Raw genomic sequence first — 26,385 nt, forward strand, 5'->3', positions numbered from 1 at the left:
AATTCAAATATATGTAGCATAGTTATCAATTGCGGTTAAAGCGATCAAGAAAGCAACAAAAGTCAATCGCAATTGTTTCGCCGGTAGAAGGCATAGCAACTCTCGAATTTGGTGCAGCCTGTGGTTACTGGTAAATTCGTTCAGCCCAAGGAAATCAAGGTAAGTCCAATTAGTCATACTAAGGGTCACATATATTAAAATTTAAATCTAGTAGTAATACGCACTTAATACATATTTAAATAAAATTTATTAGGACTTAAGTATATTTTACGTTACAGGTTTTAGTTAGTACCGGCTTTTTTTTGTCCTGAAAGTTACGGAAAATATAGCAGCACCATGGCGTGGACCCCTTTAGAATCCAATCCTGAAGTAATATTACTTTAATTTTCTTATGTATTTGCTATGTTCCTGTAGCAGTTATTAATTCGCTCTTATTTTATTTTTTCAGGTTATGAACAAGGTATTTTTTTTTTCATCTTTATGCTTATTCTAATATATAAATGTGGCGTTGATTAATGGAATAAATTTTTGGTATTTAATAGTTCTTGTGCCGACTAGGAGTACCTGATAAATGGCAAATAGTTGATGTTTTGAGCTTGGACAAAGATATGTTAGGATTAATTCCTACACCAACATTAGCCCTTATTTTACTATTTCCATCTTCTGAAAAAGTAAGTACCATAATTTCTTTGAATTCTTCTCTGCAAAAAGGTCAGCTCGATTGCGTCTAAAATTTATAAAAAGAACTCCCAATTAGTTTTAACAAATGAATTATAAAAATGTATGCGAGGAAAATTCCTATTTTACAAACAATGGAATTGTATCGAATGGTCTTTGATACAACTAACCTTTAATCTTGTGAAATTGCGTATTGATTTTCGTGACTGAGATAATAATTGAATATTGCTCCTGTATAACGTAATGTTATGAAATGCATTTATTATGATCAGAAAATTATTGAATAAATTTTCTACTAATAATTAAGCACCTTTTCCAGATTTATTTACTACTGTGATCTAAATTCTTCAATTTCAATTGAGTAATGGGCTAGTTAGACTAAAATGGATATAACCTGTGCGATTGAAATAATTATGTTTTTTAATGGTTTAGAAACAAACATTAAACTGTTCTCTACTACTTCCTTTACTAATAAAAGATATGCTAGTTGAGGTATTTATCTCTTCTGTTAATCATGTAGTCTTATAAAAATAAAATCTTACGTTTCCCTTTATAAGACATGATCTAAAGTCCTATTTTTTGATCTTTTATTTTTAATAAATTCATTTAAGAATTGAAACGTAATGTTATTGATCGTAACCAACTTAATGTTATTGATGGTAACACATTATTTCTTGCAATTTTTGATGTGTTATACCAAAACTAACAACTCATAGTTGATCTTTGGTTGATCGTTTCAGGATCTAAAATAATTTATTAATTACTGTATTTTATCTCACATTAATTTTTTTTGTACTCATGAATTTTAGGTGATTATCAAATAAAACAGAATCTGGACATTCTCGAACCCATAGCAGTTAATTTTTCTGCCCGGATTCAAATCCAGACATGTTAATCTTAAAACATCTATCTCTTCCTTTAAAGCTTACTGTTCGTAGATGACAGTGTTTTGTCTGTAACAGAGAACACTTGATGGGCTTGCAGTTCAGTTTCGATGCTTGAAATCTTGGGAACTTTTGGTGTGAATATCTTACTCTTAAATGGTGTGGCCTGATTTATTTCTTTAGGATCTTTCAGAAGATACTTCAGCTTCAAAGGTCAAAGATGTCATCTTTGTTTTTACGGTCTAAGTATTTATTCTGGAGGAAGATTACAAGTTTGGTTGGTTGTTGGATGTCTGTGATTACAGTATCTATCCGAATGGATAGGAGTGAAGTCTGCGAGGACGTGGTGTATGAAAAATGTGCATCTGCCTCTCTTTTAAATGCTATTGGTCAGAGCGTTTTGAAGGTAGTTTGTTCGTGAGCGGTGCAGAAACGTTGGTGGATCGCATTTTAAGAGCGGTGATGATGCGCCGCGAGGTTTTTCTTCTGGCTGCCGCAGTGGTTTGCAGAACACTAACTGTGAACCAGCAAAGCCGGGTTTAAATACATAGGAGGTCTGTGAAGAAATTATTGACCCAGCCGCACTTTTCACGGTATCTTACAGCCACTTTGAAGGAACGATGCCATTTTTACTTTTCTATTTGCCCGAGAATAAAACACCGTTGTACTGAACTATTTTATTCCCAAAAATGTAGTCAGTTGTCAAAGAGGCATGATTCGAATTCCGATTCTCTGTTGGTGGTGATGTAGGAGAGTAGGCCACATCCAAATATTCTTGTGTAAAAAATAAACTGCACAGTATTTTTGCAGTTATCACAGCGATATCCTAAGGCCACGAAGAGAACAGGTCGATCATGGTCATATATTAACTGTATCCATTAGATAATGGACACTGCCCAACAATATCGGTGTCGATGTGATGGAACTGTTCGGTGAGTTCGCTACTCTTCTTTCCCAGCTAAAATTGCTTTACCTAGCACCTAAACTTGTTTAACCACAAGTTGACATATTATTACAGTGTTTCCAGGACTATAGCGACATAGTTTAAAAGATACTAGATTTTATTTATTTGTTTTCTGTACAAAAAAAAAAGTATGTAATAAGAAAATCACTCAAAACTACAAAGAAAGCAAAACACTACGCTGTTTCTAGATTATATTAACTCTTCAAAACCTTAATTGTAACATACGTAATAAAAATTGGAGATTTAAATGATTACGACAAACAATAACAATAACAGCTTTTCACCTCTAAATTGTTATTTTCATTGTATTAATTCAAATTATCGTTGGACCGAATTATTTTTATTTATTTTTCACATTTATTTGCAATACGGGCAATCACCCAGTTACAGTGGAACATAATTAATAATATAATTTAATGTAATTTTTAAGTAACATATAATACAATTTTTAAACATTAACATTAACCGCCTTATACAATGTCAATATTTTGCAAGTAAACTTACCTATAAATTCCCTACTGAAATCGTGGGTGTTAATTTAATTAATTTAATATTTGCAGTATGAAAAGTTGAAGCAAGAACAGGAAGCAAAAATTTTGGAAAAGGGTCAGAATGTAAGCAGCAAGGTTTATTACTTGAAACAAAAAGTATCAAATTCTTGTGGATCCGTTGCGCTCGTACATAGCGTTGCAAACAATCAAGACGAGTGAGTACTTCTTGACAAGACTTATTGCGCTTTTTTTTTCTGTAAATATTTATAAAGTAAGGAACTGGTTACCTGCGGCAAAATTTATATGAAATTATGAAAGATTATTCTCTGAATCATAAAAGTTTTCAATTTCTTGGGTTGCTCTCTGTTTTAATCGCATATTGATGCCCTCCACCTGGAGTTTCTTTAGTAGAAGAGAGCTATGATTTGAGGTTTCGAATACTTGCGAGATTCTTACAGTCCCGTGGTTGCGTCAACAGTTAGTTTGTGATCCTCTTTTGACAGACGGCAACTGTATCATATGAGTTCATTAAAAAATAGGCTTTTACAAAATATTACAGGATAGACGGCTGGATTTATCTTCTATAGAAATTCTTAATGGTAGCTGTTTCTCTGATGGTAATTTCTACATAACAATCTCATTAGTCGAAACGAATGTTTTGTAAAACATTATGATATTTTTCTTTTATTTGAAACCCAATTTGAAAGAATAGATTTCTATAAATTTGTAAGTTTTTTTTGGAGGATATAAATTATTATTAGAAAGTGCAACAAGAGAATCTAAATTTGGGCGTGCTGAGGGTGGAGCTGTACTTGGTATCAAACAGAAACAATGGATTTCCGATCTATTTAAATACATCACGCTGCCAGATAGTAATTTAATTCACTATAGTGCAACATATAGGCGCCACGGTAGCCGAGCGGGTTAAGAGGCGAGACCTGCAAAGCTAATATGCATTGTGGTACTGGGTTCGATTCCCCGTCTTGGCCTTGGATTTTATTTAATGGTTAAATGAGAAAAATGTAAAGTACGTTTGCTATTCGCCTCCGTCCACGACACCTAGTAAATGGTAGTTGGACGTTAAGCCCCGCCTGAAAAAATAGGCGATTACTTTACTTTACTTTACTTTTTAGTGCAACATATTTGCAGTTTTATATTTATCCCGTTTATTTAAATATAAATAATTAGAAGTTCAATTTGAAATAGTTGAAAATTTATTAAACGATTTTCCCCAGTACAGATTCGTTTTAATAGGCGATATGAATGCCAGAATAGGAAATTCCCAAGTAATTGTGGATGAGTCTTTGCCTTCAGAAAACTTATTAAATCTTTATTGTAAATACAAATAGTAAAACATTACTTGATGAGCTGTGTGATAGTCAGAACTTAGCTGTTCTTAACTGTAGAATAAAGGGTGATGACGAGGGTGAATTCACTTTTTGTAAGCGCTCAAGGATACTCTGTGATTGACATGTGTACAGTCGGAATTATTGGAGTACGTTGTAGACTTGTAGTATTAAATCAGAAATATTCCGATCATAGGCTAGTAGAATTATCAATGTGGTTAAAAATGGTTGGAATTAATAATAATATATTACCTTTAATACCAAAATTGTTGTGGACAGATAGGGACGAGATGTGTTATAAACTATGGCTGAAATAAACGGTTTACCCGAGGATCCGTGGAAGAAGCCGTGAGTTATTTCATTGATGTTGTCAGAAACGCAGCGTGTTTGGGTAAGTCGAAAATTAATGAAAACATCGGTTTTCAATCAAAAAAGGTTTGGTTTTTGGACGATGGTGCAGAAAATAGAGAGCGGGAACGTTTGCTTTGCTAAAACTTTTTAGAAAAACCGACCTAAGATCAGTACCTAAGAAAAGCTAATCAATATAAGCAATTATGCAGAACCAAGAAAGAAGAAAAATATTACTCGAGTTCAATTGATAAATTTATAATTGTGAGAGTTAGCTAAGTTTTTGGGGGATAGTTAAACAGTTAAGATAAAGAAATTTTGTGTCTGGCTGTGCAATTAAAAGTGAAGAATGGGTTGAGCATTTCCAGCTACTGTTGAATCCACCACTTTGAGCTGCCCCTATATTATACACCTCTTGTATAAAAATTAATAAATTAAAATACAATTGAATTAAACCGAAATTTAATTATAATCATGATTAAAATTAAAAAAATTAATCGGCCAAAATTAGTTGATTAAAATTAAAATAATCAGAATTTCAATTGATTGAATTAAATTCCAAAATTTAGTTTTGATCACTTTGGACTATTAAATTTTTTAATTTAATCAAAATTTGAGGGATTAAATTTTTAAAACCAATCATTGCCAATGGTTAAACAAGAATCGGGCCAATGAACCTTTATTCTGCTTCACGGGTGCCTCTTCTCTATCAATATTATCACCTTCCTCAAACTCGGCACCTTCATTCTACCTGTCTGGAGTCTCATCTATACCATGTTGGTGACCCTCAAGACTTAGGACCACCTTATACTCACATTTAACCATGTTTACCACTCACAAGACTTAGACAGGACCACCTTGCCCTCACTTCTAACCATGTTTACCACTCACAAGAGTTTTATAAGACCACCTTGCACTCACTTTTAACCATGTTTACCACTCACAAGACTTAGATAGGACCACCTTACACTCACTTGTAACCATGTTTCCACTCACATGACTTAGATAGGACCACCTTACACTCACTTCTAACCATGTTTATTATTCACAAGAGTTGATGTACAATTTTTGTATCCTTTTATTTTTACTTCCTCTTGTTCACAAGAAAAAATGTGTGAATCTTGTGATTGTGTTTACCAAAGGAAGTAAAACTAAAAGGATACAAAAATTGTACATCAAATTTTTTGTCACATTTGAAAAGAAAACATGGTGATCTTGTAGCCGAGAGTTTCAAAAAACAAATAAATCGAAGGAAATCTTCCTTCACTGATAACTCTGACAAAATTTCAAAAAGTAAAGAAAAAGACTGTGAAGATAATTTTTAAGTTTATCCTTCACTCTATGTTCCCACTAATGGTAGTTGAGGACCCTTACTTCATTAATCTCATTAACAACCTTATAGGATCAGAAGAAGATAGCCAAGTAATTAGTAGAAGAACGTTATGCCGTCAGGTGGGTGCTTTTTTTGACACGCAAATTTTAAAAATTAAAGTATGTTTAAAACTGGCCAAATTTGTATGCACTACTGCGGATATTTGGTCCGAGAAGAATAGAAGTTTTCTGGGAGTTACGGCGCACTGAATTGAAGAGCACAATTTGAGTCGGAAATCTGTGGCAATTGCTTGTAGAAGGTTGAAAAATTGCCATAGTTTTGATAGAATTGCGCAGCTGTTGAGTGACATTAATTCAGAATTCGTCCTCAACCATCAAAACATAATAGCAACGGTGGCATACAATGCAAGTAATTTTGTAAAAGCATTCAAAGAGTTTGCAGTTAACACCCAGTACATAAATATAGTTGAAGAGGATTCTACTGGATGTGAAGGAACCGACGAAATGGAAACGGACACGGGGGAGGAAAGTGAAGAAGAAGATAGTGATCATGTTGAGCTGCCAAACCATATGAGGTGTTGCGCACATACCATCTGTCTGTGCGTTTCTGCAGATGTTGAAAAATTACTTAAGTCTAATACAGAGCTTTCCAAAATTCGCTTTAACACCCTAAGAAAATGCAATATTTTATAGAAGGCAACAAATAGGCCAAAGTCTACAGAAATCATATTAAATATATTGGGCCACACTCTCAGCAAACTTGGGGAGACCAGATGGAATAGTTTACATGATGCATTAAAACAAATTTTAAAAATAAAAGAAAAAAATTCCGCTTTATTTAAAGCACTAAATTTTAAGGATTCTCTTAAAGAAGATGAGTACATTTACTTACAGGAATATGTGGACTGCTCAACTCCATTTGCGGAAGCATTGGACATTATGCAGGGAGAACACTACACCTACTACGGTACTGCTCTTCCTTGCCTCCTTGCGTTAAAAAGAAAAGTGAAGAGGTTGTCAGAACGAGAGTGAGTATTTTGTAGCCCATTATCTGAAGCGCTGCTCTTGTCACTAAACACTCGATTTAAGAAATTTTTTGAATTCACTTCTGCCGAGAGCGAAATTGCTGTTGTTGCGGCCTTAAGCAACCCAACCCCCGTTTCAAAAACAGATGGTTATCTTGTGTATTAACAGAATGGCACGATCGTCTTTTGAAAGCTGTCCAAGTAGAAGTAACTTTAACCAAAAATTCCGCAAATAAAAATGGACATCAACAATTTAATGGGATCGAATCATTCAATGATTTCTTTGACTTTGGTTCTCCAAATCAAACAATTTCTTCACCTACTGCTGACAAACAAATCGTACAATTTTTTAATGATTCAAACGAAAATTTGCTAATGCTAGAAAGATATCCAGAAATTAAGAAAGTGTTCACAAAATTTAATACCCCATTACCATCAGCTGCTCCTGTCGAGAGACTTTTTTCGTATGCTTCTATGACAAATAAGCCCAAATCCAATAAAACTAAGTGATAAAACTTTTGAAAAAAGGGTGCTGCTTAAAGCAAATATGCATGTAAGTGATTAATTTTTTTGATAGAGATATGTATGTAATTTATTTCTCATTATATGGACCATTTATTTTGAAAGTGGTGTAAGTCCATTTTTGAAAAAAAAATGCGATATCACGTAATTCTTGCTTAATTTTTTGTTAATTTTTTATGTATAACTAGTCGGTGTTTAATTTCTTAAAAAATTCCCATGTTTTGTAGAATTTAAAATTGGTCGGTAAATGAAATTGCATAATCATTGATTATGAAAGTGGTGTAAGTCCAATTGACAGAGGTAGGCGGCTTAGCAGATGGTTGCCGATCAGTAGCCTGCTATTTTACATTTGTTTTATATTAAATACTATCAATATCTTGTAATTTTAACAATGTAATTAGCGTCTAAAATTAAAAATATTCTATTCTATGTCGTGTCATTATTATTTGTAAACAAAATTGGATTAATATGAAGTATATTATTATTTATTAACATGAAATGTTATAATATATTAGTATATTATTATACGAAAATTTATATTATTTGATTTTTCAAAATTGAAACTAAACGATTTTTACAATTGTCTAGTTTTGAAAGTGGTGTAAGTCCATTTGCAGCCCGTAAGTATACATCAGTTTAGTAAAATACGCCTAAAACAAATTTTTATAACCAAATTACATATTGATAAAACAGTAGAAACATTGCCAGACTTCATATAATATGTCTAAATTTTATAATTAACAGATATGTTAACCTTTAATTTTCTCGAAATAACAGAAAATGGACTTACACCACTTTCAAAATAAACGGTCCATATGTCGGATTGAATTATATTTATTTCAAGGTTATATGCAATTTTTCTTTAGTCAAATTATATCCCAATTTATTTACTTTTAATATGTGTTCTTAGTGTATTAATAAATAAGCTCTTTAAATGTTAATTATTTATTTTTATTTTCTCTAAGAGAAACTTAAATTATCTTAATCCTAGAAAAAATTTATCTAGCTAAGAAGATCATGGTAATTTTTATTTTACTTTTAATTCTGGGTACTTACTGAGAACCCCTTCATATGAAAATATGTTTTTTACAGAGTGGCTTTGATTGTACGTGGAAATACGCAAACACCCCTTAACTAGAAATAGCGCAACCGCTAATCGTTTAAAGTTATTACTTAGTTCAGCGATAGCAATGGGACCTGATAATAAACCAATAAATGAAATAAAACAAGTCCCCTCTATTCGCATTGAGTAACCAAGTCGGTCCAAAAAGATGAAAAAGAAGGTTGCATTAAAAGGCTTTATTATTATTACTATTATTACTTAATAATAGTAATAATAATAAAGCCTTTTATTTCCTGCAAAAAGAATTAATAGTGGGTCCACAAAACTATCCGTGGGATTACAATAAAGTACTTAAACATCACAAAACTGAATGAGATAATTGCGACAAAAATTCCCGCAATATTTATAAAAAATTATAATTTAAGATAACCATTTAGGTATGTTATTAAATGCTCTTTCATGAGTCTCTTCTTTAAGTGCTGGATATTTAGCTAGAAAATTATAAGTATTCCCTGGCAACGGCATATCGTACAAATAACCGAGGGAACCTTCACCATCTCCGGAAAATAGGTCTAGACAGTCTCCAACAAGGTTAAATGTGAGTGCAAATTGGTCCTATATAAATCTAGTGAGTCTCCAACTAGGTTAAATGTGAGTATAAGGTGGTCCTATCTAACTCTTGTGAGTGGTAAACATGGTTAGAAGTGAGTGCAAGGTGGTCCTATATAACTCTTGTGATTGGTAAACATGGTTAAATGTGAGTGCAAATTGGTCCTATATAAATCTAGTGAGTCTCCAACTAGGTTAAATGTGAGTATAAGGTGGTCCTATCTAACTCTTGTGAGTGGTAAACATGGTTAGAAGTGAGTGCAAGGTGGTCCTGTATACGTCTAGAGAGTCATATGCTTGTGAAGAAGTCCAAGTCTTGAAAAATTAACCGAAAAGTATTTTTTGAAGACGCTTTGAAAAATGGCCTCGCCAAAACGTGGTTCGAACCATTGGTTGAAAAGCCATAAAAGTGGATGATCAAATTAGTTTGATTAACGATTGAAATTGAAGTAATTCGGTGTTTAAAATTAAAGTTCAATTTAATTCTCAGATTTAATCATAATTTTTTTAGTTTGATTAAAGATTAAATTTGAAATTTAATTGATTAAATAATTGTCATATGATTAAAATTACGATTAAATTCTGATTAAAATTAAAAATGAATTTAATCAATTCATTTAGAATTTAATTTTTTTTTTTTAATCAGTGCCCAACTCTGGCTCTTACAGCGGAAATTGGAGCACTGGGTCAGCGAAAAAAATATTTTTAACGAATTTCAAGCAGGGTTCCGCAAAGAGTTCTCAATCGTGGACCAAAAATTTTAATTTAATGAATATTATAAAAATTGTAACTTCACAAAAGAGAAAGAAATTTCACGCATATTTTATTGATTACATGTCCGCATTTGATTCCTCTGATAGAAGAGCCATTTTTTCTAAACTAACTACTCTTGGAGTATCCAATAAATTTATGAATGCTTTGCTTGGTTTATTTACAAAAAGTGAAGCGCCTGTGTGGACTAATGGCAGAGTTATGGACAGCTTTGAAACAAGGGTGTTTATTATCACCAATAATTTTTTCCCTTTTTTTTTAGAAGATTTAGCTGATTATGTAGGTGAGAGATTAATACATTAATGGTGTACCATAAATATTAGATGTCTAAGATGTCTATGCAGTTGGCATTGTCATGGTTGCTGAACAATTTTGAAAAATGTGTTACAAAAAATGAAAAGTTGAATTTATTATAAATTTGGACAAATCAAAAATCTTGGTTTTTAGAAATGGAGATAAACCCGCCAATAACGAACATTGGACTCTTAATGAGAAAAATGTAGAGGATGTTAATTAATACAGTATAAGTACTTCGGTATTACGCTCACGCCTAATTGCCATTAAACCAGCATTTCGAGAAAAAATTGAGTTTATCCATGCGCGCGCTTTTGACAACATACAATGAATTAGTTAAAAATGAAAATAACGTAACTCGGGCAAAGTTTCAGATTTTCAACAGCGTAACGAGGTCCACAATGTGTAATGCAGCTCAAGTTCGGGGTTACCTTCTATCTCAATTTGGGAAGAGAAGTCAATCACTTTTTTTTCTTTAAAAAATATTTTTGTTCTCTATGAAGACTCTTAATTATGTATTGTACCAAGAAACGAATACCAGCCCTCTGATTTTATACACTGTTAAGCTGCATTGGATTATACACTGATTTGGATGAGAGGCATTATCTGGAAAACGATAATTATACTGCCTGCCACAAGAAGTAGGTTCTTTTCAAATTAAGGGGCCAACTATTCTAGCTAAATTATAAGGTCAGCAGTTCTGGTACATGTTATACATGTGCTCTTTGCAATATAGGTGCAATAGAAAATCCATATTGTGCATGTATGTGTCCCGTACTCCAGGGCTTTTTTTTTTTTTTTTTTTCGTTACAGACTTCATCCATCCATCAGTGAGCTGCTCCTAGAAAGAGAAAACCTAAAGGTCAGCATCCCGGAACCCGGGACCTCCGCATAGAAATCCATTACACTAACCACATAGTTAATCCCTTCCCGCCCAGAAATTTAGAATTACATGGCTAGGAGGAAATTGTTTGTCTTATGAAGGGGTGATTAATCATTTGAATGGTGCCTACGGCTGGGATAATTTGTATGAATACTATACCAGGAGAGCCTGGAATTACAGAATGTATCTAATTTCGCATTTCAATTTTAATTGATTTTGTTGATTTTTCCATTTTAAAATTTTTATTTAAGTTTGTGAGAGTCAACTTGTCGGACAGACTACGGTCTATTTACTAGTGTTTTTTTTGTATATACATTCAAAATTATTGTAAAGTTTCAAAAAATAAACACATTGTTATTATTACTCCATGAAATTAATTTTGATTCAAAATTTGGGAAAATTTTCATTAAACTAAAATCTAATCGGAGACAAAAAGTAACTTCTTTAATGAATCTTATTTTTTTTTAGTGTTTAAATTCATGTTAAATCCTGCCTCATAGCTTTAGAGATTATTGTTAAGTGTACTTGTTTGCGATTCAGGATCCAGCTTGGTGATGGATTTCTGAAACAGTTCCTAGAAGACACAAAATCCATGGACCCAGAAGAAAGAGGGGCAGTATTTGAAAGTAACTCCACTTTTGCTGCTGCTCATCAAGATCTTGCGGTAGAAGGGCAGACTGAAGTAAGAATAGTTCTATACTAGTTTGGAAATATTTTCTTTCTTAAAGATTTATTTTTTCATTTTTTTTAGTTTTTCGTTAAATTTAATATACATACTTATAACATCTAGATCTAGAACTTGTTTTAAAACATTTTTACTCGAGAAAGGGGGAAGAGGTGGTCACGATTTCCTCTAAAGTGCTATTTTAGTGTGTCTTATCTATTTCTATGAAGGATTAAATTTGATTTGCTGGAAACCCGAAGTTGAACATTTCCCAGACTAGTCTTCTGAAAATTGGTCCCTATGATTTTTCTGAATTTCCCACTTAGATCTTTAAATTGTATTTGAATAATTTTTTAGGAGAATTCTTTTTTGCAAAGCCTGGGAAGTGACTTGGTTGGCTTTCTTGTAAAGTATCATTTCATTTTGATATACGACTTTACTAGATATAATGGATTTTTTAAAATTCAGTGTTCGGAAAAGATGTGTACGTGGCATTATAACGTTGAGAATTGCAGAAAAGAAAAATTTGTATGCATTTTTCCTGTGCATCATGCTCATATCTGCCCATATCTTTAAAAAAGGTGCTAAAATAATATAGCATGCCAAACAGAAGCTTATATTTTAAATAATATAGTAAAAATAAGAGAAAATTTGGGTGTAAATGCATTTATAGTAATTTTAAGAAGTTTTTAAAAAAATAAGCTACTTAATTGAGTTGGATCTCAAACAGCTTGCTAGAGATAACTAGACTCAATGTATTAATTGAAACAGAAATGTGAAGCATATGTAGAAACGTTTTGCTTTACTAAGTTAAAGGTTCGTTAGTTTTAAAAATGACAATAAGTAATATTTAAAACTAATTTAACACGTTTATTTGTAAAATAAAAGAATAACATAAATTAGGAATTGGTAGGTGAAGTTAAGCCCGTCTGAAAAGTGGGCATTATTTTAAAGATGACCATACAAAGTATGTTGTCAGTGGTGTTATAGGGATAAATTGTTGAGGTCGTTGACCAACTCCCTTGACTCCAACTCCATTCTTGTAAATTTTGACATAAAATACAAATACTAGAATCTTTTTAAATAAAATTGACATAATAGTTATTATTATTATTTCCATTATATTTTATTATTATAACTCAAAAAATGAAATATTTATTGTCGTAGGTGCCTTCAGATGATAATCCACCAATACATCATTTTGTTGCTTTCATCCATAAAGATGGTGAAATTTATGAATTAGGTTGGTATTTTAGCTACTAATATTTAATATATCATAAAGAAAACCCGAATGAAACGATTTAATCGTGAATAAGAATCACTGTAATGTAATAGTTCTTTCTTTAATGTTTCAATTTATCAATTTCTTATCTCTATAAATTAAATTGGTTTTAAACATTAAAGTAGTTAAAAGAAGCGTACCAAAAAATGTTTCTTATTGTAAACAAAAACTAAGAATAATTTGAATTGTTAGAAGATATTTTAAATGAAACATTAATTCTGTTTTGATTTAACAGATGGACGAAAAGCATTTCCTATCAATCATGGATCAACAACCCCTGAGACATTCGTTGAAGTAAGTTTGTTTATTCTTTTTTTAAAGGCATCTTTTTGTTTAGTATTACTTTTTTCGGATAGGGTTACAATTTTTTTTTTTAGGCCATACTAAAAAAATGTTATACAATTCCTTATACATTGTCTTAACTTAGAATGGATTATACTTCTGATAGAATTTGCTTAAATTAACATTTTAAATAATACCATTGATCGAAGTTTTAAATATCTGTAGTATGCTAGAATTCATTGTAAAGTTTTAATCTCTCTTATAACTGGTATCGTTTAGATCAGGGGTGGCCAACCTTGTTCTCTTGTCTACTCATTTATCAATTGATAATTCTGAATAGTACCTTTCTAGCTGTATTTTTGAAGAAGATAAAAGGAGATTCAGTTTAGGATTTTTTCATTTCCTCCATATTTCGAATAGCTGTATCTCCTACTCTATTGGTGTAATGTTGCAAAAATATGGACACGCATTCCATATGATACTCATTTACTACTACAATTGTGCACTATTACCACTTTCTAGCTGTATTTATCATTGAGAAAATGATTAATCACTTTCTTAATCCTTCAACCTTAGCTATTTAGAATCTCCTGTCTAGTATTGTGGGGTATCTTTGACAATATAATATATTTTAATAATAGAATTATTATTTTTATTTTCCTGTTACTGTCTAGTTAATATAGCTACGCTAAGAGTTATTACAAAGCAAAATATTAATAATGATTAGAATAATAACAGAATTACTCAATCCATCGTACAGTATCCCACATTTAGATAAAGTAATTTTTACAGAAACTAAGCAAAAGACATAAAATTAAACACGTATTACAGGGTCAAATTTGAATATAATTACTAATTTGCAATATTGATTTGTTTCTTGCAAAACTTGTTTCAGTATTTAACTCTAATCCCATTGTCTTCGAGAGATTTTCTCTACATAAGTTATTCGTAAGGTAAATTCCATACTTCATTCCTTTGAACACAAAGAGTGAAAAATAACAAAATAATACTTAGAAACGGATATTCACAGTACTGCTAGCAAGGACTCAATGAAGGTGCAATGTAGGGAAAAAAGTCCTAATACTGATGGTAATGGAGTACAGTTGAGTATGCAGAGTTTGAGATAGATGCTATGAAGATAGTGTGGGTAACAAAGACGGTGGGTTGGAAATGTAGTGTTAGCAAAAATGGTCTTGAAATCATACCTTAGAAAACAAAGATTTATTATGGGTGAAAAAAGTTAGATTTGGTTAAATGAATGTTTAATTTAGTTTTGCGAATGTTTATTTTGGCTGGAAAAACTTCACCAATTGCTTGAATTAGCAGTTTGATAAAAGTGTTCAATTAATATTGACTCCTTCGTTGAATGCGATTATTCAACATTAAGTAGTACACTCGAAACAACAACAAAAAATTTGAAAGTGGTGCCAACTAAGCCTTCTAAAATACTGATGAATGAACTTAAACTTCCATCATCTGAATATTCAACTTTTGTCGTCTTAAAAATTGTAATTTGTTCCAGGATGCTGGAAAGGTGATGATGGAAATAATGAAGAATGACCCTGACAATATCGCATTTACAGTTTGCGCACTTGCTGCTAAGACCGACTAGTCTGGGAATATTAGTTCTTATTTTGCACTCATGCATTTATGGCTTTAAATATGATAAAAAGTATTTTTCAAGCAAATATTTTGATATGTGATACAAAATAATGCCTTTGCCACCAAATTACTATTGTATTGCTTTATTTTTGATTTTGTCATTTTTTGTTTAAATTAAAATTTGTGAAAAAGGAAATTAATCATTTCATTTTACCAAAAACATAATTTTTGATTTGTTGATTTTCACATTTTTATAATTTTGATTAAAAGTTCTCGACTTGACTAGTCCTGCCATGATCACGTACAATTTTATATTATATAGAACAATTTCTTTCATTAAGAGAGGGTTTACGGTAAAGAAAAACTAGGTTCGTTCCAGAAAAATTCAGAGACGCCATGATAGCCGAGAGATTAGAGCCGCGGTCTTCAAAGCTAATAAGTATAGAGATGCTGAGTATGATTGCCGAGCTTGGTATTAGATTTTACCTAATGGTTAATGGTATTTAAATTTGGTTTACCAATTATACAGGGTGTATACGGAGGAGTGGTCGCAACTTCGGGAGGTGATACAGCAGCTCAAATGCAACAAAAAATATTCTCTTCACTTTGGCCCGATTCTCAATAGTGTCCAAGATATTTGCATTTTTAACTTTTCCGTCGATATTCGCGTTTTTCGCCATAAAAACGGCCGTAACTTTTCTATCCTTTATCCTACCACAAATCTGTTTATTCCAATCGAAAGAGCATTAAATTTCCTATAAATTTGCTTGGTACGGAGCCTCAAAACGATTCTTATAACAATGAAATCTTTACTTGAATGTCTAAAAATTTCGTTCTAGATTATTTTTGTTAAAATTTTCAACTGCATTTTTTCAATGGTTAATGAATCAAGGAATCACATAATTTCAGAAAAAGTTGCGCATTTATTGAGCTTCAAGACCATATGGATTTTTTTGGTTTTTAATCAAACCCTACCCCGAACAGAGGGGTGTAAATGCAGAAAACTGGGATTTTCGTAACCGACTTACCATCACTTTTATAATTATTAAATATTATTTAATATTATTTTATAAAAAACACGTATTTAATCATTTTTAGTCTAGTTTATTTTCAGTGATTGACCCATTTTTTTAATTTACTCAAATATCAATTTTTACCATTTTAGTAACCATTTTAGTTTAGAACAGTTATTATTTTATAAAACGGAAGTAAAAAATAAAGTGGCAATAAAACACAGAAGTGAAAAAGTACAATAGGCAGGTGCCTAGTTAAAATTGCTACAAAAATCGTTCGAACTATTCAAACAAGGAAGCGGGAAAGAATTGTGGCAAATTTTTAGTTTCTTGACTACAATTGTTTGTGCAACATATTTTAACGACATAATGGAGGTTTTTTTTTTCATCAAAGTTAATTAATTATAATCCAAAAGTAATCAATTTTTGGAGAAGGAACAAAAAGAATATAACCATTTTATTTTTAAATTATTATTAATTAACTTTGATAAAAAAAAACGACTTTTCATTACTAATTTACTCAAATATCAATGTTTACCATTTTAGTAACCATTTTAGTTTAGAACTTGAGGGAAGGGATTAGCTATGAGGTTAGCATACTGGACTCCCACGCGGAGGTCCCGGGTTCGAATCCAGCAGAGATGACCCTTAGATTTTCTCTTCCTAGGAGCTTTTTACAGCTCACTGTCCGGTGATGGACAGTGTTGTCTGTAACGAGAGAACACTGTCCGGAGGCCGGCAGTGCACTGGAAAAAGCTCCGGGCGCTAATGACCTCAGCTGTTGATGCGCCAAAAAAAAAAAAAAAAAGTTTAGAACAATAATTATTTTATAAAACGGAAGTAAAAAATAAAGTGGCATTATGAGGTGCACCAACAATTGTAGTCAACTACTGCGTTTTATTGCTACTTTATTTTTTACTTCCATTTTATTAAATAATAATTGTGAAAAACTAAAATGGTTACTTTTCTTTTTGTTCCTTCCCCAAAAATTGACATTTGAGTAAATTAGTAGTGAAAAGTCAGTTCGCAAAATCCCAGTTTTCTGCATTTACACCCCTCTGTTCGAGGTAGGGTTTGATTAAAAACCAAAAAAATCCATATGATCTTGAAGCTCAATAAATGCGCAACTTTTTCTGAAATTACATATGTGATTCCTTGATTCATTAACCATTGAGAAAATGCAGTTGAAAATTTTAACAAAAATCATCGAGAACGAAATTTTTAGACATAGTTAAATGGTGTCTGCGAGGTTTCGAAACGACTTGAAAATTAACAGTTGTAGAGGCTTCATCTTTGGCTTCATGGTTTTTTAATCAGTTTTATAAAATAAAGTGACCGGAATGCACTACTAGTTAAATTAAAAGAACAAAGTTATTTTCCGCCTCCGATACAACATTAGTTTCCATTTATCACTGAATAATTTTCATTGTTGGATCAAAGAAAAACATTTTTCTAATCACATGTTTTCTATTGAGAACTCAATGTTGAAGATTGGCTTCGAACACCAACCTTCCTCTTTATACAGGGTGACCAGAGTTTTATGCTCCAACCCACTTTTTTTTTAACGGCGGGAAATTTCGAAAAAATAAAAAACACGTATTTAATCATTTTTAGTCTAGTTTATTTTCAGTGATTGACCCATTTTTTTAAACCCCTGTACCTCGAGATACAGCATTCAACTTTTGTTTTTCGAATAGAACGTTATATTTTTTTTTTGCAAATTTTTATAGTATTTGAGCTCCTAAAATAAACAAAAAATTTTTTTTTGAAATCGGTTAGGTTTTTCAAAAGTTATGGTACTTTAAAATATGAAAAACAAATTTCAGTTTATTGTCAAAATTACGTAATTTTTTTTTTTTTAATCTGTTCAAACTGGGCACAATCAACGGATAGGCAAGCCAAAACTCTGGATTCCCACGCTTTGCTTGTAGCAGCCCTTATAGTGGCGAAGTCAAGATCTAGGCAGGCTAGAGTTATTCGACGTTTAGGTTGTTTTTTCTACAAACGTTTGATGTGGAATTTTAGGAAATCAACTAATCGGCCCATACTTCCACAGAGAGAACTTAATTGGTGAAAGGTATCTAACTTTATTTTAACAGACATTGTGCAAGTTCTACTTGAAGATGTTCATCTACAAAGGCTAGATATGTACTTTCAGCAAGATGGTTGCCTGGCACATAATGCGAGAGTTGTTTGAGGTTACCTGGATAGAAATTTCCATGAAAAGTGCTTAGGGACTCATTGTCCCATCCAATGACCACCTCGATCTCTGGACTTAACCCCAATGGGCTATTTTTTGTGAGGATATCTAAAAAATAAAGTGTACAGTAACCTTAATCCCGTGGCTTCAGTCGATGACCTGAAACGTCGAATAACTCTAGCCTGAAAAAAAAGTTAGATACCCTTCACCAGTTAAGTTCTCTCTGTAGAAGTATGGGCCGATTAGTTGATTTCCTAAAACTCCACACCAAAGGTTTGTAGAAAAAACAACCTGAACGTCGAATAACTCTAGCCTGCCTAGATCTTGACTTCGCCACCATAAGTGCTGCTACAAACAGAGCGTGGGAGTCCAGAGTTTAGGCTTGTCTTTCCGTTAATTGCGCCCAGTTTGAACAGAATCTTTAAACAAAATAACGTAATTTTGACAATAAACTGAAATTTGTTTTTCATATTTTAAATTACCATAACTTTTGAAAAACCTAACCGATTTCAAAAAAAATTTTTTTTGTTTTTTTTAGGAGCTCAAATACTATAAAAATATGAAGAAAAAAATGGAACGTTCCATTTAAAAAAAAAAGTTGGATGCTGTAAGAGGTTTAAAGAAATGGGTCAATCACTGAAAATAAACTAGACTAAAAATGATTAAATACGTGTTTTTTATTTTTTCGAAATTTCCCGCCGTTAAAAAAAAAAGTGGGTGGAGCCTGTAACTCTGGTCACCCTGTATATAGTTATATATAAAACATTTTTTCAGCAAAATACAAATAAGTGATCTTGCAGGGGTGGCTAGCCTTCCTTCTAAATTAACATTAATATCTATTGTGGAGTCTTACCTGCAGTACTGAATAATAACGAGAACATAATATGGAACTAAATTTACTAATTTGAAACTGCTTTACTTGATAAACATTTCTAACAAATAAAGAAATGAATATGGGATATTTGGAGTTTTTCAAAAAATGACTCCTAAACAACTCATCTGAAAAACGATTCTTTTGTCAAATACCTAATCTCTTCTTAGCATTATGATGTACTTAGAACTGCTACCATTTTCTGTTCTTCGTATTTTAAAATTATTTATTTTTCTTTACACAAAAAATTCCTCGTGATAATATGCAAGACCTCATAATATCGTGTACTGTACAAGGGCGGTGCCGTAAAAACTCTTCCATAATTGTGCTTCCGTTAAAACTCCCAAAAATCAACCTTATCGGACAAATAAAAACGTATATACGAATGAGAACAATCAAAGCCGAATTTCGAGAAAATTACTTTAATAAAGTCGCACTTCCAGTGACTTATTTCGTCCGATACCGTAGTACCCTAAGGATTGATTAATGGTACTTGAACGGTATACCAAGTTGAGTTTTTTGGGGAAAAAAAATTGAGCTATTTTTATAAGTACTTATTCAATATCAGTTGAAATCGTTTTCAAATTATGAGATCTACTTGATGCGTTCTTGCAGGATTTATTTATTAGTTAAATTTATGAGTACACATTCGATTTTTATGAGAAAGGTAAGAAAAAAGATGCTGGGACCATCCAGAAAAGAATAATTAAAAGTTAAACAACCTATATTTTTTTGTCTTATGTCATGAACTCAGCGGTTTTTAGTAATCCAGACTACTGTAAAATTTTAAATGAAATAGCCATGCTAGAGTATTGTGCTACTAGGCTCAATTCCTGCTCTAGGCTTCGGATTTTATTTTTTAGTTAATAAAAGAAATTTATAGTGAAGGACTTGCTTGCTAGCCTTCTCTGCCACATTTTGGTAGTTGGAAGTAAAGCTTTTTGAAAAAAAAATAGGCATTATACTTTACTTAAATTCTAAATAAACTATGCCAATGTACGAATATTTGTTTTGCGATGTTATTTAATCATAATGAAATAAAAACAACCTTATTTATAGATATATAAAACGAAGTACTCAATGTGAGCATATCTGTGTGCGATTTATTATAAAGTTTACAATTACAAATTATTTAATTTAAATCCGAGAACATGTTTTTTCATTCTGATGTTGAAAACATTCATCTTTGTGAGTGATTTCTGTAAGTTCTACAACATGGTACATTGCCACCCTCAAGAACAGATTTAATGTGCTTAAGTACATAACAGCAGCTGTGTAGACTGGATCATAATTATGTTGAGTAACTTGAGCTAACATATACTGTGTGTTAGTTACGAATACTCCAAAATAAAGTATCATCCCTCCAAATAAATTGCAAGTGAGTAAAGTTATACCTATTATATTCACTGGAGGATTAAATAAAAAGCAAAGTAGTGAGGTAATGGTTACTGCAGAATACAACGTTTTAATGTACGGTTTGATCTCAATATAAGTATCTTTAGGTGCTGTAAATGAAACCATTGTTGCTATTACTAGAGCTGGAAATAATTTATTAACTGATTCTATACAAATATGCGCTCCAAAATAGGAAAATGCTGGCCCCATTATCACTGAGTGTAAAGTCCATAATCCATTTTTTAAAAGACTTTCCTTATGGTTGTATGGAATGTAATCTAATAAAGCAGTTATTAACGTCATAATGATCAGCGAAACAGCGATCACATTTTTCGGAGAATGTGCCATTAAATCTAGAAGCATTGGCGCTCCAAAAACATAAGCAACACTTAAAACGGTCAATATGTAAGAACTCACTAAGTATAAATATGTTATAATTATGAGGTACTTAGTATCTTGGGACCATTCGCTCATTTCATATAAAGCACCTTTTTTTTCGTACAATGTCCAAAATATAATTGCACCAACAAAAAGTAAAATAAGGGTAGTTGTTGCTAATTTACCACAGTACCAAAAAACAGCTCCCGTTCTATCCATTTCTTGTTCTTTAACCACTTCTTCTTTGAATCTAAAGAGTTTTGAAATTTAGTTTAAAGTATCGCCTGCATGAAAGTGATTTTTGATGTTCATAATTAGAGATTTGTAGTGTTAGTGAAAATTTAAAAAAAGGAGGTTAAGAAGGTTATATTTACCAAATGTTTTTTTAAATAATTTATTTTTTCATATGCTGAGATAATACTTATACCGTTAAATTGATAGTTGTTACATTGTTCGTTACAATGGGTGTTCCATCAGGAAATGCTGAGGCTGGTGAGTTGTAGCCCCTTATTAATTAAATTGATAAAGCAAACTTAATTTCCTGGGTAACAAAATTTTGCTTATTTAGTAATTAGTTTACATTTAATTAAATTCTTAACAAAGTACTATTTGTGAATTAAAATACACTCGTTATTAATAGCTTTTTTCTCCACACCAAATTAAATATTTGTAATGAGCTCACGGTGAAGGTTTTACAAATTAAGCTCCCCCTCTCTCTTTTTTCTGTGTGTGTATGTATTTTGTAGAAAAAATTTATTCAAAAATTATTTTTTATCTGAAAAACGATAAATTAAGTTGAAATTTGTTACTATGACTAGATCCTACCAGAGGATGCCACTATAAGGTTTCCGCCGATATCGGCTAACCGGAGATATCTCTTTACTGATGAGTTTTTTTTTAATTTTCTCGAAAACGGCGTTCGAAATTATATGCTTTAAATTTTCAACTAAACCTCAGAAAGTGTACTGCGGGAAACGTTTTTTACAATTTTTGTTTTTTGTTTTTCGCAAATTACACTAGATGTTCCAAGTCTGCTATCTTGCGACATTACTCAACTCTTCTTCATATTAAGGAATGACATCTAAAAATGACAGATGTATATTTGATTCTGTAGGAAATCTGCTTTCTCTTGCTTTTAGTTCCTAAATGTGACATAGCTCATTCAAATTCGTACGAAATTCATATTTCTTGCTGCTTTTTCTTAATTTTACCATTGTTTAATTATTTGGACTGTTATATTTTTTTTAATTTGCATTAAAAATTTCCAATTGATTTGTTTAACATTGAAATGTTTGAGTTTTGTTTGTTTTGGATTTTTCGCTGATTGCTAAGCCATATAAACGACCTAGGTTCACTTGGCATGCATGCATACCTTTACTATAAATTTCATTTTTATCGAATAAATAAAAAGCAAGGCAGGAATTAGCTCAAAGGTTAGAGTACTGGATTCCTATACGGGGATCCCCTGGGTTAGAATCCAGCTGTTTGCCCTTCAATTTTGTGTTCCTCGGAGTCTCTAACAGCTCACTATCCAGTGATGGAAAATCCTTTTCACAATAACCATCTATTCATGAGCTTCCGATTGCTACCATGATGATCTTGCTATCTGACTTTATTGAAAATCCTTATGTGTTTATCTCCAAGTTCAATCTAAGCAAAAAATCTAATTACATGGAAAGTAATATTTGTAGTTGAAGTATTGAGTGGGTAATCTTATTGTAAAATCAATATTAAAATAATTAATTATTAATTATTCCACAAGTTATTTCGACAATTCGGTAGTTTTAGAATCTTCGGCAGTTAAGGTCAGAAGATTAGAAACAATAATATTTGTTTAAACTTCCATGTAGAAAAAAATAATCCCTGTTTCCTATCAGTTCTTAAACAAAGTAACTTGAAATTGTGAAAAGTGCTTCATAATTACATTTAGTAAATCTAAATCTCCTGACAATTTCAACTATAAATTATTAGTAAATTCTAACCCTCAATAGACCCAGCAAAATTAAGGATCTTGGCGTCATCATAGATAGTGTATTAAACTTTAATTCACACTTTAGCGCAGTTAAAGTTATAAAACATTAGGTTTTCTGGCGCGACATGCAAACCTAACTTATTTACGAGATATGCGGTGATAAGATCAGTTTTAGATTATATCTTGATGGTATGGTCCATCTTAAATTGACGGCATTGGAACAAAACAACACAAACTTTTGCGACCAGTTAATGAACTGGTTTGTAATGACAAAGTGAAGAGAACAAAAACACACTTATGAACAATTAACCACATATTATCTTAACCATCTCTAAACTCGAAGAAAAATCTCAGGCTTATTACTTTTATTCAAACTAAATCATTCGCTTGTCGACAGTCCGAAATTCTTGTCAAAATAAATTTTTATTTAACTAACTATTTTTTTCAAATATCTGATTATTGTAATACTATGTGTTATATCAAAATTATTTAATGCCATATTTGTAAATTGTTTATGTACCCTTTGTGCAAATATGAATATATTTTTTGTAATTTGACAACCATTAAGTGAAAATAATAATAATAACATACTATAACTCAAAATTATATTTTTTTAAATAATGTTTTATCTAAAATTTGGGGTCTAAATTTGTCTAAAACTCCAGTTTGCACTGTAAAATTTATTTTGTATTTCTTTGCTCAGGTAAGAAAGCTTTCGTACAAAAATGTTCACAATGTCATACACATGAGAAAGGTGGTAAACATAAAATTGGGCCAAATCTTTCTGGAATATTCGGCCGTCAATCAGGCAAAGCGGAAGGCTTCAATTATACGGCGGAAAACAAAAATAAAGGTGTAATTTGGAATGAGGAAGCTTTATATGAATATTTAGAAAACCCTAAGAAATTTATTCCCGGCACCAAAATGATCTTTCCTGGCATAAAGAAAGAACAAGAACGTGCAGATGTTATAGCCTTTCTCAAGACAATTTAATACATTCTTCTATAACTTTTTAAAAATGTGTTATTATTGTACATTAAAAAATTTGTGTAAATACATTCAATAAAATTCCATTTTTTTATTTATATGAATGTGGAATAAATACTAAAACGACTCTTTTAATTCGACTCTCGATGTTGTAACAAAATTGTATGTGACACATTGATTCATTCAGTATTTAATAGTTCCAATTAATAAATAGGATACTGTTCGTCAGTTTAAACCTTCAACTATTGGCAGTAATGTCTTGCCCATAGAAATATGGGAAAGATTTTATTCGCAAATGTTTAAACCCAGTGTAAAAGATGATAGTATATATTTCGGTGTATGCCATCCTTTTTTGGATAATCCAATAACTAGTGATGAATTAATAGCTTCTTTAGCAAAATGTAAAAATTGTAAGGCTGCAGGAGCAGATGGAGTCTCTTATGAGTTCTATAAGAATCTTCCAAAAAACTGGTTTTTGTATTTAGAAACGTTATTTAATAAAATTCTATCTATTGAGGTTCTTCCAAAATCATGGAGTTGTTTTTCTATGACAATGCTGTATAAGAAAGGGGATCGTAGCAATCCATCCAATTATAGAGGTATTGCCTTAGCCAACTGTGCCCTGAAGATTTTTACCCAGGTCTTATTGAGTCGTTTGTTAGTGTGGGAATCGGACCTCTCTCTGATTCCAGAATGTCAATCTGGCTTCCGACCACAACGTAGTTGTGTTGACAATATATTTGTTCTTTCTTCAGCTGTCCATATACATTTACGGTTGCCAAAACGAAAAATTTATGCCGCTTTTATTGACTTCAGGAGAGCGTTCGATTCAGTGAATCACACACTATTATGGACCAAACTATATAGGCTGGGTTTTAGCGCTAAACTTATAAGAATAATAAGAAGTTTATACAGCAGTGCATCTTTTCGAGTTAGAGTGAGAGATAAGTACTCTTCAGAGATTCATCTCTCGGAGGGAGTCTTGCAAGGAGAAGTACTCAGCCCATTTCTCTTTTCTCTATTCATATCGGATATAGAGATGTATTTTAGACAGAATGAAGCAATTGGGCTCAGTATTGACCAACATTCTGATATTATACTCTTAATGTATGCTGATGATCTTATTCTGTTGGCGGACTCTCAAGTTGGTCTTAGGAAAAAAATTAATATATTAAATAACTTTTGTGTTTTAAACTCACTCAATGTCAATCCTTTGAAATCTAAGGTTTTAATTTTTCGTAAAGGTCGAGCTAGAAATCGAAAGGAGCATTTTGCCTATGGTGAGGAAGAGCTTCAGTTGGTAGATAAATTTAATTATCTAGGAATAGAGTTTAGTAAATCTTCCTTATTTGCTGAAGCTACAAGTTGCTCAGTTGGTAAAATGAATATGGCTGTTGGAACTGTCTACAGTATTCTTTGCAGCACTAAATGTGAAACCTGGGATTCAACAGTAAAATTGTTTAATGCTATTGCCCGTAGTATTTTATTATATGGTGCAGTAGTCTGGAGTTTGAGATATGTCAATATTTTGGAAAGAGCTCAGATTAATTTTTATAAAAGAAGTCTACATTTACAGAAATGTACTCCGGATTACATAGTGAGAATTGAAGCGGGTATAACACCTATCTTAGTTCACATTACCAAACGTATAATTGGTTGGCTGTGTAAAATTTTGTCCATGGGCTCTGAGAGGTTTCCTAGGATTTGTTATAATAGATTGTTTTCCTTGGAGTCAAAACCAGGAAATATTTATAAGTACAACTGGGTGTCCCAAGTCAAAAAGATATTTTTGGATTTAAACTGTGAGCACCTTTGGAATGAGCAGTCTGCTGATAACTTTCGAAAAAGAAAGAAGGAAGTTCTATACCTACTACAGAAAGAATTGCGTGAAGCAGATTATAATAAGTTGGCTGCCTCACAGTTTAGCAGAGTTTACAGCACACTTCCGTTAAAGAACGGCACTGCCCAGGAGTATTTAAACATGAGCATTCCATTTTCAATCACCAAATTGATTGCACAGCTTCGAACTTGCAATAATTATTGTATAAAGCTCACTATAAAGAATATAACATATGTTATCAACTCTACAAAAAATTGTTATATTTGTAATATGGGAGTGAATGAAGACCTAATTCACGTATTTATAGAATGTCCCGCATACCATTCTGTTAGAGAAAACTACCTTTCTCATTATGGTTCCCCTATCACCTATGACAATTTGTTTCACCAATTATTGTCATCTGCGGTGAAAGAAGACCTAATTAAGGTGTTTAATTACGTTAAAAAAGTACTACAGCTAAGGCAGTCCTTATGCCAATAATTTGTTTGTCTTCTTTATCTTTTTAAATATAGTTAAAAGTAATTTTTGTTTTTGTTTATTTATTTTTCTTTTTCTATTTGTGACATTAAAGATTTATGGACTATTTTATTTTATTATTTCATTTTATAATCATAAGAGAGATCTTTTGTGCACAATACTATTAAATTTTGATAATTTTTCTTTTATTATTATTATTATTAAGTAATTAT

General features: G+C 31.8%; 3 protein-coding genes and 1 pseudogene across 3 annotated transcripts; 3 read left to right on the plus strand and 1 right to left on the minus strand.

The window, feature by feature from the left end:
* The first annotated feature begins 2 nt into the window (after nucleotides 1-2).
* Uch (Ubiquitin carboxyl-terminal hydrolase) lies at nucleotides 3-15,236 on the plus strand. The gene is made up of 9 exons (XM_074121186.1): nucleotides 3-159; nucleotides 279-369; nucleotides 449-460; nucleotides 543-671; nucleotides 3,087-3,232; nucleotides 11,751-11,892; nucleotides 13,042-13,117; nucleotides 13,392-13,450; nucleotides 14,961-15,236. The coding sequence occupies exons 2-9, from the start codon at nucleotides 337-339 to the stop codon at nucleotides 15,048-15,050; spliced, it is 687 nt and encodes a 228-aa protein (XP_073977287.1). The 5' UTR covers nucleotides 3-159; nucleotides 279-336; the 3' UTR covers nucleotides 15,051-15,236.
* On the plus strand, nucleotides 3,241-11,743 carry LOC141450554 (uncharacterized; annotated as a pseudogene).
* Nucleotides 15,237-20,173: 4,937 nt separating the features above from the next.
* On the minus strand, nucleotides 20,174-21,324 carry LOC141449540 (growth hormone-inducible transmembrane protein-like). The gene has a single exon (XM_074119084.1). It carries the CDS (start codon nucleotides 21,114-21,116, stop codon nucleotides 20,262-20,264), a length of 855 nt encoding a protein of 284 aa, XP_073975185.1. The 5' UTR covers nucleotides 21,117-21,324; the 3' UTR covers nucleotides 20,174-20,261.
* On the plus strand, nucleotides 21,252-23,954 carry LOC141449541 (cytochrome c-like). Its single transcript, XM_074119085.1, has 2 exons — nucleotides 21,252-21,389; nucleotides 23,573-23,954. The coding sequence occupies exons 1-2, from the start codon at nucleotides 21,359-21,361 to the stop codon at nucleotides 23,860-23,862; spliced, it is 321 nt and encodes a 106-aa protein (XP_073975186.1). The 5' UTR covers nucleotides 21,252-21,358; the 3' UTR covers nucleotides 23,863-23,954.
* The last annotated feature ends 2,431 nt before the right edge of the window (nucleotides 23,955-26,385 follow it).

The sequence above is a fragment of the Rhodnius prolixus genome, unplaced genomic scaffold, assembly GCF_049639745.1.
Source record: "Rhodnius prolixus isolate KJV_2025 unplaced genomic scaffold, Rpr scaffold_2, whole genome shotgun sequence".
Classification (NCBI taxonomy): domain Eukaryota; kingdom Metazoa; phylum Arthropoda; class Insecta; order Hemiptera; family Reduviidae; genus Rhodnius; species Rhodnius prolixus.